At 45.2% G+C, this 13,341-nt stretch overlaps 1 protein-coding gene across 4 annotated transcripts in view; it reads right to left on the bottom strand.

Moving 5' to 3' along the window:
• Positions 1–13,341, bottom strand: part of ADAMTS9 (ADAM metallopeptidase with thrombospondin type 1 motif 9) — a 79,019-nt gene that overhangs the window by 9,540 nt on the left and 56,138 nt on the right. For all 4 annotated transcript variants that reach the window (XM_071439426.1, XM_071439427.1, XM_071439428.1 and 1 more), the window contains 4 exons: positions 12,703–12,870; positions 8,411–8,584; positions 3,069–3,239; positions 1,336–1,530 (listed from right to left, as the gene is read on the bottom strand). In XM_071439426.1, the coding sequence (XP_071295527.1) occupies positions 1,336–1,530; positions 3,069–3,239; positions 8,411–8,584; positions 12,703–12,870 (708 nt within the window). The remainder of the gene's footprint in view (positions 1–1,335; positions 1,531–3,068; positions 3,240–8,410; positions 8,585–12,702; positions 12,871–13,341) is intronic.

Raw genomic sequence — 13,341 nt, 5'->3', positions numbered from 1 at the left:
CATCCAGCTACTGAGTGTGGGCTGTGGGAGGTGGCAGCACCTTGCTCCTCCATCCACAACTTGTTCTTTCAAGTACTTGAGAAATAAAAATCAGGTCTTTCTACAGCTACCAGGTTAGGCTATAAAGAAAATGAAGTTGCTCATCCATTTAGAAATTATTATTCTAAAGGAATACACCATGAAGAAGATGGTCTTCAATGGCTCATGGTATTCACAGCTTGGGCATTTACTCTTTATCAAGTCCAGTTCCATAAAATTTAGCTGAAGTGCTGAGTAGGACTCTCTCTGTCCATCAAAGGTGATGGCATTTTACATTAAATCCCTTTCAAAATCACAGCTGACAAGGTTCATGGCACTCAGTGGTCATTGGGACATTCAGCAGCCCAAAGTGAGGAGAAAGGTCTTGCTCTCTGAAATGAGTGCTCATTGCAGTGAAGTTGGGTTAATTAGTTGGCTATTTTGCACTTAAATTCTGAGAAAAAATACCAATTAATTGAGGCTGAGCTATAACTCCTCTATGCTGACTCACAGGGAGGATCTGAAGCTTCCTATGGGGCAGGAGGAACTTCGGTTTCAAATGGCTTTGCCAGTTACCGTGACAACTTCTACTGCGTTTTACTTGGCCTGACACTCATCACCTTGTAAAGGTTTGACAAATTCCTACAAATGCCTGAGCTGGGTTAATAAATCGAAGTTTACGGGAGAAACATCACATTTCAAAGAATGCCAGAAGCCCTAAGAAGTGAAATGTTATCACCTTAACTAAAATTTGATCTTGTAGTTCAGGTCCCAGAAGAGGCTCAAAACAAATAACTTTAGCAGAAAGGCCAGGTTCTTTCCCCTGACCTGTCCCAGCATTTGTGAGGAGGGGGAAGAAAAAACAAGAAAAAAAATGGTTTTAAGGTTCAAATAACCAGTGTTTCAGCCTAATGCTGGCTCCCAAGTCTTTCTTATACACGTGGCCAAGCAAGATCAACTGCAGTTGCCAGTGACCAACCAATCCTTCTAGCACAAGGCTTTCAAACCCTTGTTTTCTGCAATGACCCCACTCTCTGCCTAAGCATTCATCATAGCCATCAACATGGCCACAAATGTTGGCTGCATCCCAGTTTTCATGAATGACTCTACCTGTAGCTGCTGGGACTCCCCCATACGAAGGGGTTTAGTCTGAAGTATGGAGCCCTGCACATACCAGGCCTGCTGCTGCACCAGAGTATCCCATGCACTAATTTAAGCCTCTCTAAAACATTCCCCTGCCAAACCTTCAGCCTGTGTCTAAAAAAACCCCAGGTTGTTCCAGCCTTTTTGGCCAAAAAAGAAGTTTGCCTGACTTACGCTTCCCCAGTTGCCGACGCGCCAGGAGGCCGAGATGGGGCACTCTCCGAGGTAGCAGGGCTGGATGTTGGGGGGCTGTGTGCCAGGACAGTTGACCATGTTCTGGTAGCCATATTCATAGTGGTCCTTCCCGGTGTAGATCTCACTGCAGGACACCAGGCGCTGCCTGTATCCCTTCCCGCACGTGACGGAGCACTGCAGGCACAGCAAGGACCGGTGAGCACCACGTGCTTCAGCAGGGCTGCCCAAAATGGGAGGGGAGGAAACCAGGCCTGACAGCTTTTAACACAGGAAATTGATTCAAGGGATCACTGGTATCTATGCAAGCCAGTCATGAATATTGTAAGTGGCTACTACAAGTGGGCTGGTGCCTGGCACTGTCTTTGAGCATCCAGTTCCTCTCTGGGCTGGATCTACAGCTGCTCCAGGACTCCCTGCTCCAGGCTGGCTCCTGGCCATGTGTTATTTCTTCCCAAGCACAAAGAAAGGAGCAGAAGATCAATGGGAATTTGGAAATGCCTCTATTAGTTGTTTTGTTTGGGTGGGGTTTTTTTTGCCATACATACAGAGAGATAGAAAGTGGTCAAGATTGACCCTGAATTGCAGGTACTTGTCAGAAACTAGGAGAAGAGAACCAGAAGAACCAGAAAAATGTAGAGAACCAGAAGAACCAGCAACCAGAAGAATGAGAATTTTTTCATTGCAATTAGAGGATAAACGGCACTTTTGCCTTCCTCATCAAAGGGCTGAGTGGGACCTGGGAGAGCCAAACTCTGGCTCTGTTATCTCTCTTCACCTCTCTGTCTTCAAGGGCCTGAGTGCTCCCAGGTGGTCTCCCAGGCACTGGGGGTGGGTAGAGGGTGCCTGGGCAAGAAGAAGCCAGAGCTCCAGCCTCACAAGCACCTCAATATTTCTCTTAAGAAAACACTCAGGACACCAGGCTGCTCTGAGATATTCTCATGTCTCCACATTTCTCCCTCCTTGCACTATCTCAGGTGGCTGGGCTCTCCTTCCCCTCAGTCCTGCCATGTTTTCTTTTTTCCCCTTTTCTTGTTCTTTCTCTTTAATCAGTGCTGTGTCAGCAGCTGCCTTGTCATTTCCCTCTGCTGTTTCTCCAACTGGAAAGTAATCCTTCACTGGCTGCAGAAGGAAACAGCTGAGATTAGCCTGCGTCCTCCCGCATGCGGCGCCCGCTGCAAGGAAAACTCATCTATTTTCCCTGCCTCCCAGCTGTGAGGGTGAATGCCCTGCCTTCCCTCACTCTGGGTCCTTGCCCCTGCAAAGACAGCACTGAGGAAGGATGTGCCCCCACGGTCACCTCCAGGCTTGCCTCTCCCCCATGATGCACATCTGGACCCTTACACAACTCACAGGGCCCCAGAGCCCCCAGGGAGTGGATGGGAATAAAACCAATTAAATAAATAAATGAAATAAACCAGCAGAAAACCAAAGAAGGTGCCTGCTGAATGCACTGTGCTTTGGAAGAAAATTGCCTCCAGATAATATTAACTAGGACCCTGAGCACGCTGCTTTTAGTCTTTAATATCCTGATTGTCTCCCACAGCACAGCTCCTTTCTATCCAACAGAGAGACTGCACACCGAAATAAACCAAAAAACAAGAATTCAAACACCAGAGCGCTGCCTTGGCACTGTTGATTGCTTTGGGTTGCAATTCCTCATCGGGGCAGTGTTGAGAGGAGGAGAGGGATGCAGGATGGGGACGGGGCCTCACCTCTGACCACTCTCCCGTGATCCAGATGTACTCGCAGGGGGGCAGCGCGCAGCTCTGCACCTCGGGCGGGCGCTCGCTGGCCTCGCAGCGGCCGCTGCTCTGCGGCTGCTCCTCCTCATCCACACAGAGCACCTCGCGGAACCGCGACGCCTCCCCGCACGTCTTCGTGCACTGTGTGCGACAAACAACAGCTCAGGCAACCTTGGGGGACTCCAGGGGATGAACCCGCACCCCAGCAACCCCTGTGAGCTGGCACTGGCATCACCTGGGGGAAGATTTTCCAGCAGGACCCGGCTGTGCCACATGCTGCTGCCTGTGACAAACTGCTGCTGGCCTCTGGAGGCACTGACCCACAACCCCAGGAGAGAGCAGAAACCAAGGGAGCAGGCATTGGGATGGGGCAGATGTGGGATCCAGCTGTGGTAGGATCAAAATATGCAGGGTTGGGCATGCTGGGCCAGGAGATAGGGCCAACCCCCATTATTTCAGGCCCTAGTGAATACAGCTGTTTGGAGAATGACAACTCAACCATCCTCCTTGCAAAATTCACACTGCTGCACCTCTGGCTGTGGCTGGCGTGGGGGGAGCTCCTTCCCCAGCTTCTGCCTTGGCATGGGGACACACAGAATCATCATAGAATAGTTTGGGTGAGAAAGACCTTAGAAATCATCTCATTCCAACCCCCTGCCATGGGCAGGGACACCTTCCACTAGAGTAGGTTGCTCAGAGTTTCACCCAGCCTGGCCTTGAACACAACTCTACAACCACTGCAGTGGAGGCAGCCCTGCAGGTTTATTATCTTTTAAACACTGCCCTGCCTGATACTAAGATCAACCCATGCCAGACAAGTACAACTGCTCCCCAGGTCCTTCTGGAGATTTCAAGGACTCAGTTCTTTCTCTGCTTGTCACAGAAAAATGAGCCTGACTGTGAGGCTGTGTTCCTGGGAGTGAGGCTGTCCTTGGAGAGCATCTTAGAAAAACACATAAAACAAAATAAATCAGTGTAAGAGCAGCTGCCTAGATAAAACCCTATTTTCTTTTAGTTATTGCCTGTAATGGACTTCTAACACTTTCAACTAACTGGATTAACGAGGAGAAAAATGCATGAAAATAATCATTTTATAGAACATGTAGGGAATGTCTTCCCCTTAAGGAAAAGGAGAAAACATCCAATCAGACCATCCCTATCTGTACAGAAACACCACATGAAGTTACCTAGGCTTGGAACACTGTGCCAGTTTAATCTAGTTAGAGTCTTACCCTCCAAACATCATTTCCAGCCTCCCTGAAGCAGCTCCTGTTCTCCTGGCTGGCCAACAATTAGGAAGATATTAGTGGGTTCAGCTGATTGCAAAATGCAGGCACTGTCATGGCCCTGTTACTGTAACTGGCTGTCAGAACCAGGATTGCAAATTATTTGAGAATATTGAAAAATCAGATCAGTGTGTGGCAGCAGCAGCAAACCAGGAGAGCAGCAGTGAGCACAACATCATGTTGGGTGTAAATATTTAAAACTGGGGCAAAGTGGAAAGGGATGGGGAAGGAGAGGCAGCTCCACAAAGCAGCATTTATTCCAAAGGAATAACTTAGGAGCTCTTAGGCAACAGTCAACATTGCAAAATCTGCAGTCTGCCAGAAGACCCCAAGGGCTTTGTGTGCTTTCAACCTTATTTACTCTCTTGCTTTGAGTCCTTGGAGTGGAAGCTCCTTCTAGGTCTGTGCTGAGACATGGCAATCCTACAGGGGTTGGAGGAATTTGCTGGAGTGTGATTTCCCCAGAAAGCAAACAAAGTGATCTATATTTGCCCATCTCTGATTATCTCCCTATTACATAAGTAAAAACTGAAAGGGGGTCCTTGTGTGTGAATATGGCACCATTCAGCTCCATCATCAGGGAGCTTCCCTGACAGCTCTCCAGGCACCTGGGGCAGGCTGAACCCCAGCCTTCCTGCTCAGTGGGAGTGGGCTCACAGGATGCTCAAAGCTTCCCTCCCCTCTGCTTTGGCATTTTCCAGCCCAGCAAGGGGTCAGCAATACAGGGTGAATCGTTCCATGGTCCCTCACAGCCAGAGGAGGCACCTGGAAAGGAGTGGGAAGAACCAAGCCTGATTTTGTTTCATCTCCTTAATGTACATTTCAGACTAAATTTACAAAGTACATTGGCTGATGCTTCAGTTTAAGAGGGTGAACCTTGTCTATGCCATCAGGGCATCTTCTAACAGTGGCAGTGAAGAGCTATCACATCAAAAGCCCATCCTTGTTTAAAATCATTACTTGCTGATGAAAGACTGACACTCCCAAGGACAGGCCAGCCTGATTTGGGTTTGTCTGCAAATATCAGTTGTGTGGCCAAATAAACCTGAGCCAGCTCTGTGCATTTTGTCATCATCAGAAACTGAAAATTTGGTTATTTGTATTTTTAAGGGTAACTGGCAGTTGAAATAATCCCACTGAAATATTAAATGAGGCTCAAAGACAGTGAGACCATCATAAACTAAGTCAAAGAGAAACACTGCAGAGGTTCCAATCAGCCACCCCAAAGTTATAAAACATTGTTCATGTAGAAAGCAGACAGTTCAGCTAGCATGGAAAGGCTATTTTTCCTTTTAATGCAGTGATGGATTTTGCACAAATTCTCATGTTCAAGATTGATTTAAATCTCACACAAAACAGTGGGGCCAGGCTATAACAGCTATTGATAGCAAAATCTGAAAACAGGTCAGGCATTTGACAATATTTGTCTCTTTTGCCTCATTTCCCAAATTCTGAACTATTTTCCTGGCAGATCAAATTAAGGATCATTTCAAGCACTTCTGAAACTGCTTTAGAAGAGCAATAATAATAATTAAAACAACCCCAAAGGCATTGCTTTGCAAAAGCATTGATTTTTTTTCTCTTTTTTTTTTTTCAAATAACAATCTAACACAGAGATGAAATGTACCCCCCGTGCCATGAATGCTTGAAACATGCCTTGGGTAACTCTGCAATTCAAATCAGGCAAGCAGGCACAATTTCCCCCCAAAAAGACAAATGTCAAAGATTCAGAAGTTGCATGGCAGCTTCCAGAGCTGTGCACTGTCCTTCCACAGAGGCTTGTATTAAAGAAAAAACCCTTTTTTCTGCCAATTTTCCCTTTTTCTTTGTGACTCTAGTCTGAGTTTTATTTTGACATTAGCAAGGCTCTTTCTATTGACTTTCTTCTCCCTGGTGAGGGCACTGAGAACAGGTGATTAATGGTGATACACCAACAGAGCAGTAAATGGTTTCCAGTAAGTTTCATATTCCTTCTCATTGTCAAGACCAACACTTTTTTTTCCTAAACAACAAAAGTGCAACAACAAAAAGGAACAATTAAAAAACCCCAAACCCTCTTGAGAGATTCCCTTTAAAGATAAGAAATCACAAACAGGACAGCACTGAGATGTTATTTATATCCTGCCTTCCATGTCAATTAGGGTTCATTGCTGCTCCCTGCTCAGAGAATACCAATGCAATCTATGCCTCCTCATGGACACTGCCTGTGGCTGGAGGGAGGTGCTATTCTTTTTTTTTCACTGTACACCAGAACAAAATAAGAAGTGTTTGGAAGAAATGCTTGGAATCAGCCAGAGGGGCAAGCTCACATTGGGCAGCTCCTGCATTTTCCTGTTCATGGTTACTTATGAGGGTGAGGAAACCTCCAGTCCATCCTCTTAGTAAAGCTCCCTTGGGGAAAAAACAAATCTCCACAATATGTTCAAAATTTGCCCAGTGCCATGGAGAGTCCTGAAAAACTTCAGAAAACATCAGTATTTGTATCCCATCAAGGGCTCAGAAGGGTGGTTTGGTGCCTCTCCAAACTGTTTTGAGAAGTTGCAAAAATAAGGGAGAGAGGGCAAAACTTAGCTGCAAGTTGGACTTGATGATTTTGGAGGTCTTTTCCAACTAATGATTCTAAGATTCTGTGAAAGGATGGGGCAGGAGCTCTTTCTTTCCAGGGCTGATTACAGGTAAGGACTGGCACTACATGCTGCTTGGTGACCTCTTTGCTGCCTTTAAATTTATTCCCTGAAGAAGTTAATGGGCTCTGTAAAACTAAAACTAAAACTGCAGGAAAGCTGCTGGAGCCCCCTCAGCTGTTCCTACATTTCCTTTTCTGGCTGGGATGTTTCCATCTGCTACCACTGTGTGACCAGCCTGGCTTTGCCTCCTGCTGCTTCCCATCACACTTCCCTGTGTACTGGGAAGCAGCTGGGAAAGGGCACAGCCCCTTCTGGCCTCCTGCACTCGTGGCTGGGTTACCCAGGATTATAAACCCAACTTCCCAGCACTGCTGAGGCTGGGGAAATGAAGATAAACTTGTGTGTCCTGTTCCAGTCAGGCTGAGGTACTACATGCAGGGGCTAAAAATGGAAAAAAAAAAACAGAATGAAAAGAATCACTTTGGTGTCTGGTCTGGACTGCCTCTGCCAAAAACTTCTGGGCATTTGAAGGCTGACACAGCACCCTTTGGCAGTGCATGGGGGGCTCCTCCTGCTCAGAATCCCCTTGTCATCCTACCACCCACCAGCCTTGAGGCCACTCATTGCCCACACTGCAGGAGAGTTGGAGTCACTCCCTAAACCACTGGAGCAGCAGCTTTATCCCCAGTTTCAGTCTCAGGAGCTGTTTTTGATGGGAACTGATCCTGGTCACACAGAAAAGCATCTCCCACAGAAGACTTGATCTCAGCACTGCTCATGGCTTGATAAAACAGCAAAGGCTGGGAGCTCAGTGAAAGGATAGGGATGTCAGATGGAGCTGGGGTAATGGGGCAGGAAAGAGGGAATTACCACTGCTCCCTAACTCCTCCAGGCACTGGGCTCAGGCTGCAGGAGCACAGCAGGGCTCTGCCTCCTGGACGAGACCCAAATCCACCCTACCCAAGACCTGCTCAGTATTTACATAGGACCCAGCCAAACCCAGGGCAGCAGAAGCAATAAATTAACCCTACAGAGGCATTTCTCTGCTCCCCCTTTCAGACAGCATGCATGAACTTCTTTTTTTTTTTTTTTGCAACCCCAGGTTGCAACCCAAACACCCTGATCCTCCAGCAGCACTCCCAGCATCAGGGCATGCCTGAGAGTACAGGAGCTGTGAGCAGGGGGAAGGAAGGAGGGAGGGAAGGCAAGGAAGGGAGGGAAGGGAAGGGAAGGAAGGGAAGGAAGGGAAGGGAAGGAAGGTGGGAAGGGAAGGAAGGTGGGAAGGAAAGGAAGGGAAGGGAAGGGAAGGGAAGGGAAGGGAAGGGAAGGGAAGGGAAGGGAAGGGAAGGGAAGGGAAGGGAAGGGAAGGGAAGGGAAGGGAAGGAAGGAGGGCTCTTACCGCCTGCCATTCCCCGGCTGCCCAGCGGTGCGTGGGGCACGGGGGGAGGTGACAGTCCCGCTGGGGAGGGGGCTGGCTGGCCGGGTCACACTTGGCCTCCTTGGGGCTGCTGCTGCTGCTGCTGTGGCACTGCACGGAGCGGCGCTGGACGCCCCGGCCGCAGGACACCGAGCACTGCAGGGAGGGACACAAGGTGAGTGGAGCTCCCCAGCACAGCCACCACGGTGAGTTCAGGGGTTTGGGCTCTGCTCTGGGCTCCACAGCATTGTTAGCAATGATTAATGATTCTCTTTAATAGTAAGATTCTCCTTAGTAATATATACTAATGATGTTTCTAGCAAAAACTTAAAATTTTGGAATTTGAAAACAAGTTAGCGATGCTCTACCAAACTTCCAAGTGAGGCTTTTCATTGTGCAAGGGAAAACTGGGAATCTGAAGCCAGTGTGAATATTTGCCGTTGGCTTCAGTGGGGTCAGGAGTTCCTGAACAGGATTTTTATTGAAAAATCTGTTTTTATTGCAAAATAGCGGCGCTGCTAAACCACCCTGAGATGCCAGAGGCGGCCAGGCTCTGAGATTTGCTCTGAGTATTGCTTCTCAGGCACTGGTTCAAAAAAGTAATAGTTCAAAATACATCAAATGCCACAAACAGAGTGGGCTTTAATGAAAAGCAAACTTGGATTCTATGGAAGAAAGTGTGTAGCTGTAGAGAGGGAAAGGTGTGATACAGCTGGGATTTCTTTCAGCATGCATCTAAACATGCACATGCACCAAGGCAGGGAATACAGTTAGATTTTGAAAACAAATGTCTTTTTGAAATTAACTGCATTTCACATTTCCTTCATTACACTGTGGGCACATTTTTCCCAACTTCAAGGCACAGCAACAAATGCCTGCATTTTTCTGTTTCTCAGACATCTTTAAATTATTATCTATATTGCAATATTATTAACAGCTTATTTTTTCTTTCACGCAACATTTCTTAGTGTTGTGACTGCACACTAACATGTTTAGCAGTACTTAATATTCCCCTGGAACAGATTCCTCCTGGCTAGACCTTAAAGTATACTATACAGATTTGGAGTAAAGAGAATTTGCTTTTGTAGAAGAAAGTGCATAAGAAATAAAGGTATGTATTAAAACCACAGCTGAATCAACAATTAATATTAGTTATTTATAACAACTAATATTACTTATTAATATATCAGCTACTAAGAAAATAAGTTCACAGCCTGTTATTGCAAGGTCCACTAAAATGAACCTTCTTAAGGCAGGGAATTAAGTGGTACCTGATGGGGAAGCAATTCCCTTTTCTGTATTCCTCCATAATGCTCTTTGCTTTACCATCCAAATGCCCCATAAAGGCAAGAAAACCAGAGAAAAGCTGACTGTGACTATTTGTCTGGCTTCAGATATTTGTAGGAGGGTGGGAGTATTTTTGTGTAGCTTTTGAAAGCAGCAGTGGGATTTCTGTCACTAGTGATGCAAATGCTTCCCATATGCTGCTGCTTCCCTGGGATTAACAGTGCTCTTTGTCCTACACATTCCATAGGGGACTCTTAAACTGAATAAAGGCACAAACTTGGAGAAACATACACACCAGGATGCCTACCATGCTCTAAGATATCTTTTCAGTTGCATTTATCACCAACATAAAAAGCCCAGGTATGGATAAAAGAGCACAGGTGACACCGTGGCTTTTTCATGGGGGGCTGCACTGTGTGTGTGACACCTGGGTTTGGGGAGAGGATGGTCCCTGGACTGTGCCAGAAACTCCACCTGATGCTCTGCCTGTGTTTTTATACAGGGCTGGATTTCAGCCTGTAGCTGAAGTATGCAAATGCCAGACAGCAGAATAAATATTGGTATTTTTGTTAAATGAAAGGTAAATGGCCATAATAGACATCGCTTAGGAGAAACAAACACATTAAATCTGATATTTCAGTGTAGACATAAACACACTTAAAACTTGGAGAAAAACCCTTTTTAGAGATATATCAAAAATGCTTTGCTCCAGGGATGTGGGTTCTTAACAATCTAGAAAAGAACTAACCATGTTCTGAATACAAAACATCCAAAGAGAAAAAAACCTAGGATTGGAGCACCAGCACAGCCAGTGTTCAACTGAGACTGTTTTTTAACCATTCCTGTATTTTTTGATCTTCATTTTCTCAGTAATTCCTTTTCCAGAAGGCAAAAACCCCCAACACCTACCTAAAGGTATGTGCAATGGGTTCTATGCATATCTAGTGACACAAGGATGCACTTTTATGGGAGAACCTTGCCTTATTTCTCATGCAGATTTTTTGGTTTATACAGGAGAAAAAGCACAGCAGCTCAGCTTTGGGATTAACATTCTGAGACAATTACACCTTCAGAAAGTTAGGGTTTTTTTTTTGATAATATCAAAGTGGAAACTGATCATGGTTCCTATTTGGAGATAGGGAAAGTCACATGGAGTTTTCATGCCCAGTTCATACCCTCATCTACTGTGTATTCAGAGCACCAAACTCGTGTCTGTTTCATGCTCTTAAGGAGAAGTTCAGCCCCTAAATCCACCTTGGCTCCATGGCATTAAATCTCTGGCAAAGCCCTGAACACCCCTTACAAGGGACCCAGAACCAGCACTCCCAAGCTGTGACAGCCCCAACTCTTCATCTGTCACAGGCAAAAAAAAATGCTGCCAGCACCAGTGAGGCTCAGAGATCCATGCCACAGCATCTGACAGGGCTTTAAAAAGCCCAATTTAACATTGTAGCCCAAGTGTTTCTACCCCTTTATTTTCTCCCCAAGCAAGATGCTGGCTGAGCACATCCTGCATCAGGAACCTGGGCTGAGGAGCTACTCCTGGAAAAGCCTGTTCTTAGCCTTATCATTAGCATACAAATATTCCCTAATTGCCTGGTCATGAGAGATTACCTTAGACCATAAATCACCTCATCCTCCTATTAACTTGGGTTTCTTTCTCTAGTTGCATAAAATTAATATCCATGATGCAGTGAAAAGCTGAGAATTTTAAACCACTTACTTTTACCAATTAGTATTAGTGTATTTTAATGCAATTGACAGCCCATTACATTATTATGTTTACAATTATTAGTAAAAACTGCTTTCAGGAGTAGCCACTTAAATAAGGTGCAAATTGGATACCACAAGTCTGTCTAATGGCCTTGCATTTCATTTTAGTCTGGCTCCTGTATAAAACTGAGGTTTCAGTCCTGAAGGTAATAAAGCTAATAATATTGACCTAATTTCCAGTATGGCAGCAGTACTGTGGATTTCACAGGCTTGGATGCTCCTATCCTCAGGTAAAGAGCCCAGAACCTTGGCAACTGAACCTCCATGGTGAACAAGCATTTAGTCCTTTACCCACATAATGGCAAATACTCCTATCCTGTGAATCCAAAGGTAAGGATTGAAAAAAAAAAAACTAATACAAGTGTGAAAACAATCATAGATCATTAATGGGTTTATTGTCCTTTTTATTAGTGTACATTAATCAACAGCATGCTGTCCTAGTCCTTAACTTTGCATATGTGCCTGTAGCAATGTTAATGGTTTGTCTTTCAGGGAACTGGAATACCCCAAGAATGGGTGTTTTGTACCTAAATTTGGAAGACAGAATGCAAGGGAACATGATATTTTACAAGTTAACAGTTAATTTAGTCTGGAATTTACAATAATTCATCTGATTAGCATGCTAATGAGGTAGAGGGAAAAGCAAGGTTCAGAGTTAAAAATGTGATGCAGCAGATTCAAGGTGATGACAAAGACATTATTTTCAGGAAAAAAGGATTCAAGGTATGCTTTCAGCAAGCAAGAAGTTTAATAACTCAAAATACTTTTTCATTTCCAGCAGCCTCTGCTCTCTGCATGACTGTCTGACTTTTTAACAAGGGAAAACCAAGCAATGAGTTTATTTCTCAAAACTAAGGAAGATTTTACTTGAGATATGATATTTAAATTATATTAACAACATGAATAAATAATAGATTCTCTTTAATAATATATACTAATGATGTTTCTAGCAAAAACCTAAAATTTTGGAATTTGAAAACAATGAATTTGCTTTCAGATAGACACTAAAAGCAAGCTGCCTAGTTTTCAGCTGGTACAAATCTGTGCTGCTCCACTGCTGTCCATGAAGCTGCACTGTTTTACACCAGAATCTGGCCCAAAACCTTTATCCCTGAATAATTCATGAGGACAGAAGTGACTGGAAAACCAGGCTCTGACCAAATTGATGGAGGAGGAATACCAAAAGGTGCAAAAGGGTACACAAGATGTCTCACCTGGCCCCAATCTCCTGCTTTCCACTTCGGACATCTGCCCCCTCTGCATTTCTTTTGCACGTTGGGCTTAGCAAGGTGTTTACAATTCTCTTCTTCTACATGCCTCCCTTCCTTTGACAAACAGTACACACTGCGGTGCTTTTGGCCCCTTCCACAGGAGACAGAACACTGTAAATATAAAGTAATAACAGATCAGCTTGCACACTCATACAGGGGCCATGGCTACCCAGGGCATTTTCTTTTAGCTGGACCAAAAAGCACTTCCCCAGGTCCCCAGCAGGCTACACAAAGCTTGAGGGGAGTGCAGGTATTTAATATCGTGTGATATTCTTGGTCAAAGCCCCAAAAAATGCCAGTATCAAAATAGAGAAAACAGCTGACATTCAGCAGGGATAACAGCCTGGATTCCTGGCATTGCTCCAGTCCTTTCAAAGGAGCAGAGTCATCTTACAGGGATCAAGGCAGGAGCCCTCAGTATCTACTTAGAAGAGCTTGAAAGGAACCATTTCCATTTACCTTGGTACAAAGGGATGTCAAATATTGGTAAATCAGGAGGGTAAAGTGTGCTCTGCACCTTCACAGAGGGAAATAACTGCACAAAGGACAAGGCAGAAGAGTGCAGCATTTTCTTGTCCTTGG

Source organism: Agelaius tricolor, unplaced genomic scaffold (genome assembly GCF_023055355.1).
Source record: "Agelaius tricolor isolate 1412-34295 unplaced genomic scaffold, bAgeTri1.0.p SCAF_14, whole genome shotgun sequence".
Taxonomy (NCBI): Eukaryota; Metazoa; Chordata; class Aves; order Passeriformes; family Icteridae; genus Agelaius; species Agelaius tricolor.
Note: the sequence above shows the minus strand (reverse complement) of the source record. Positions and strands in the feature narration are given on the sequence as shown.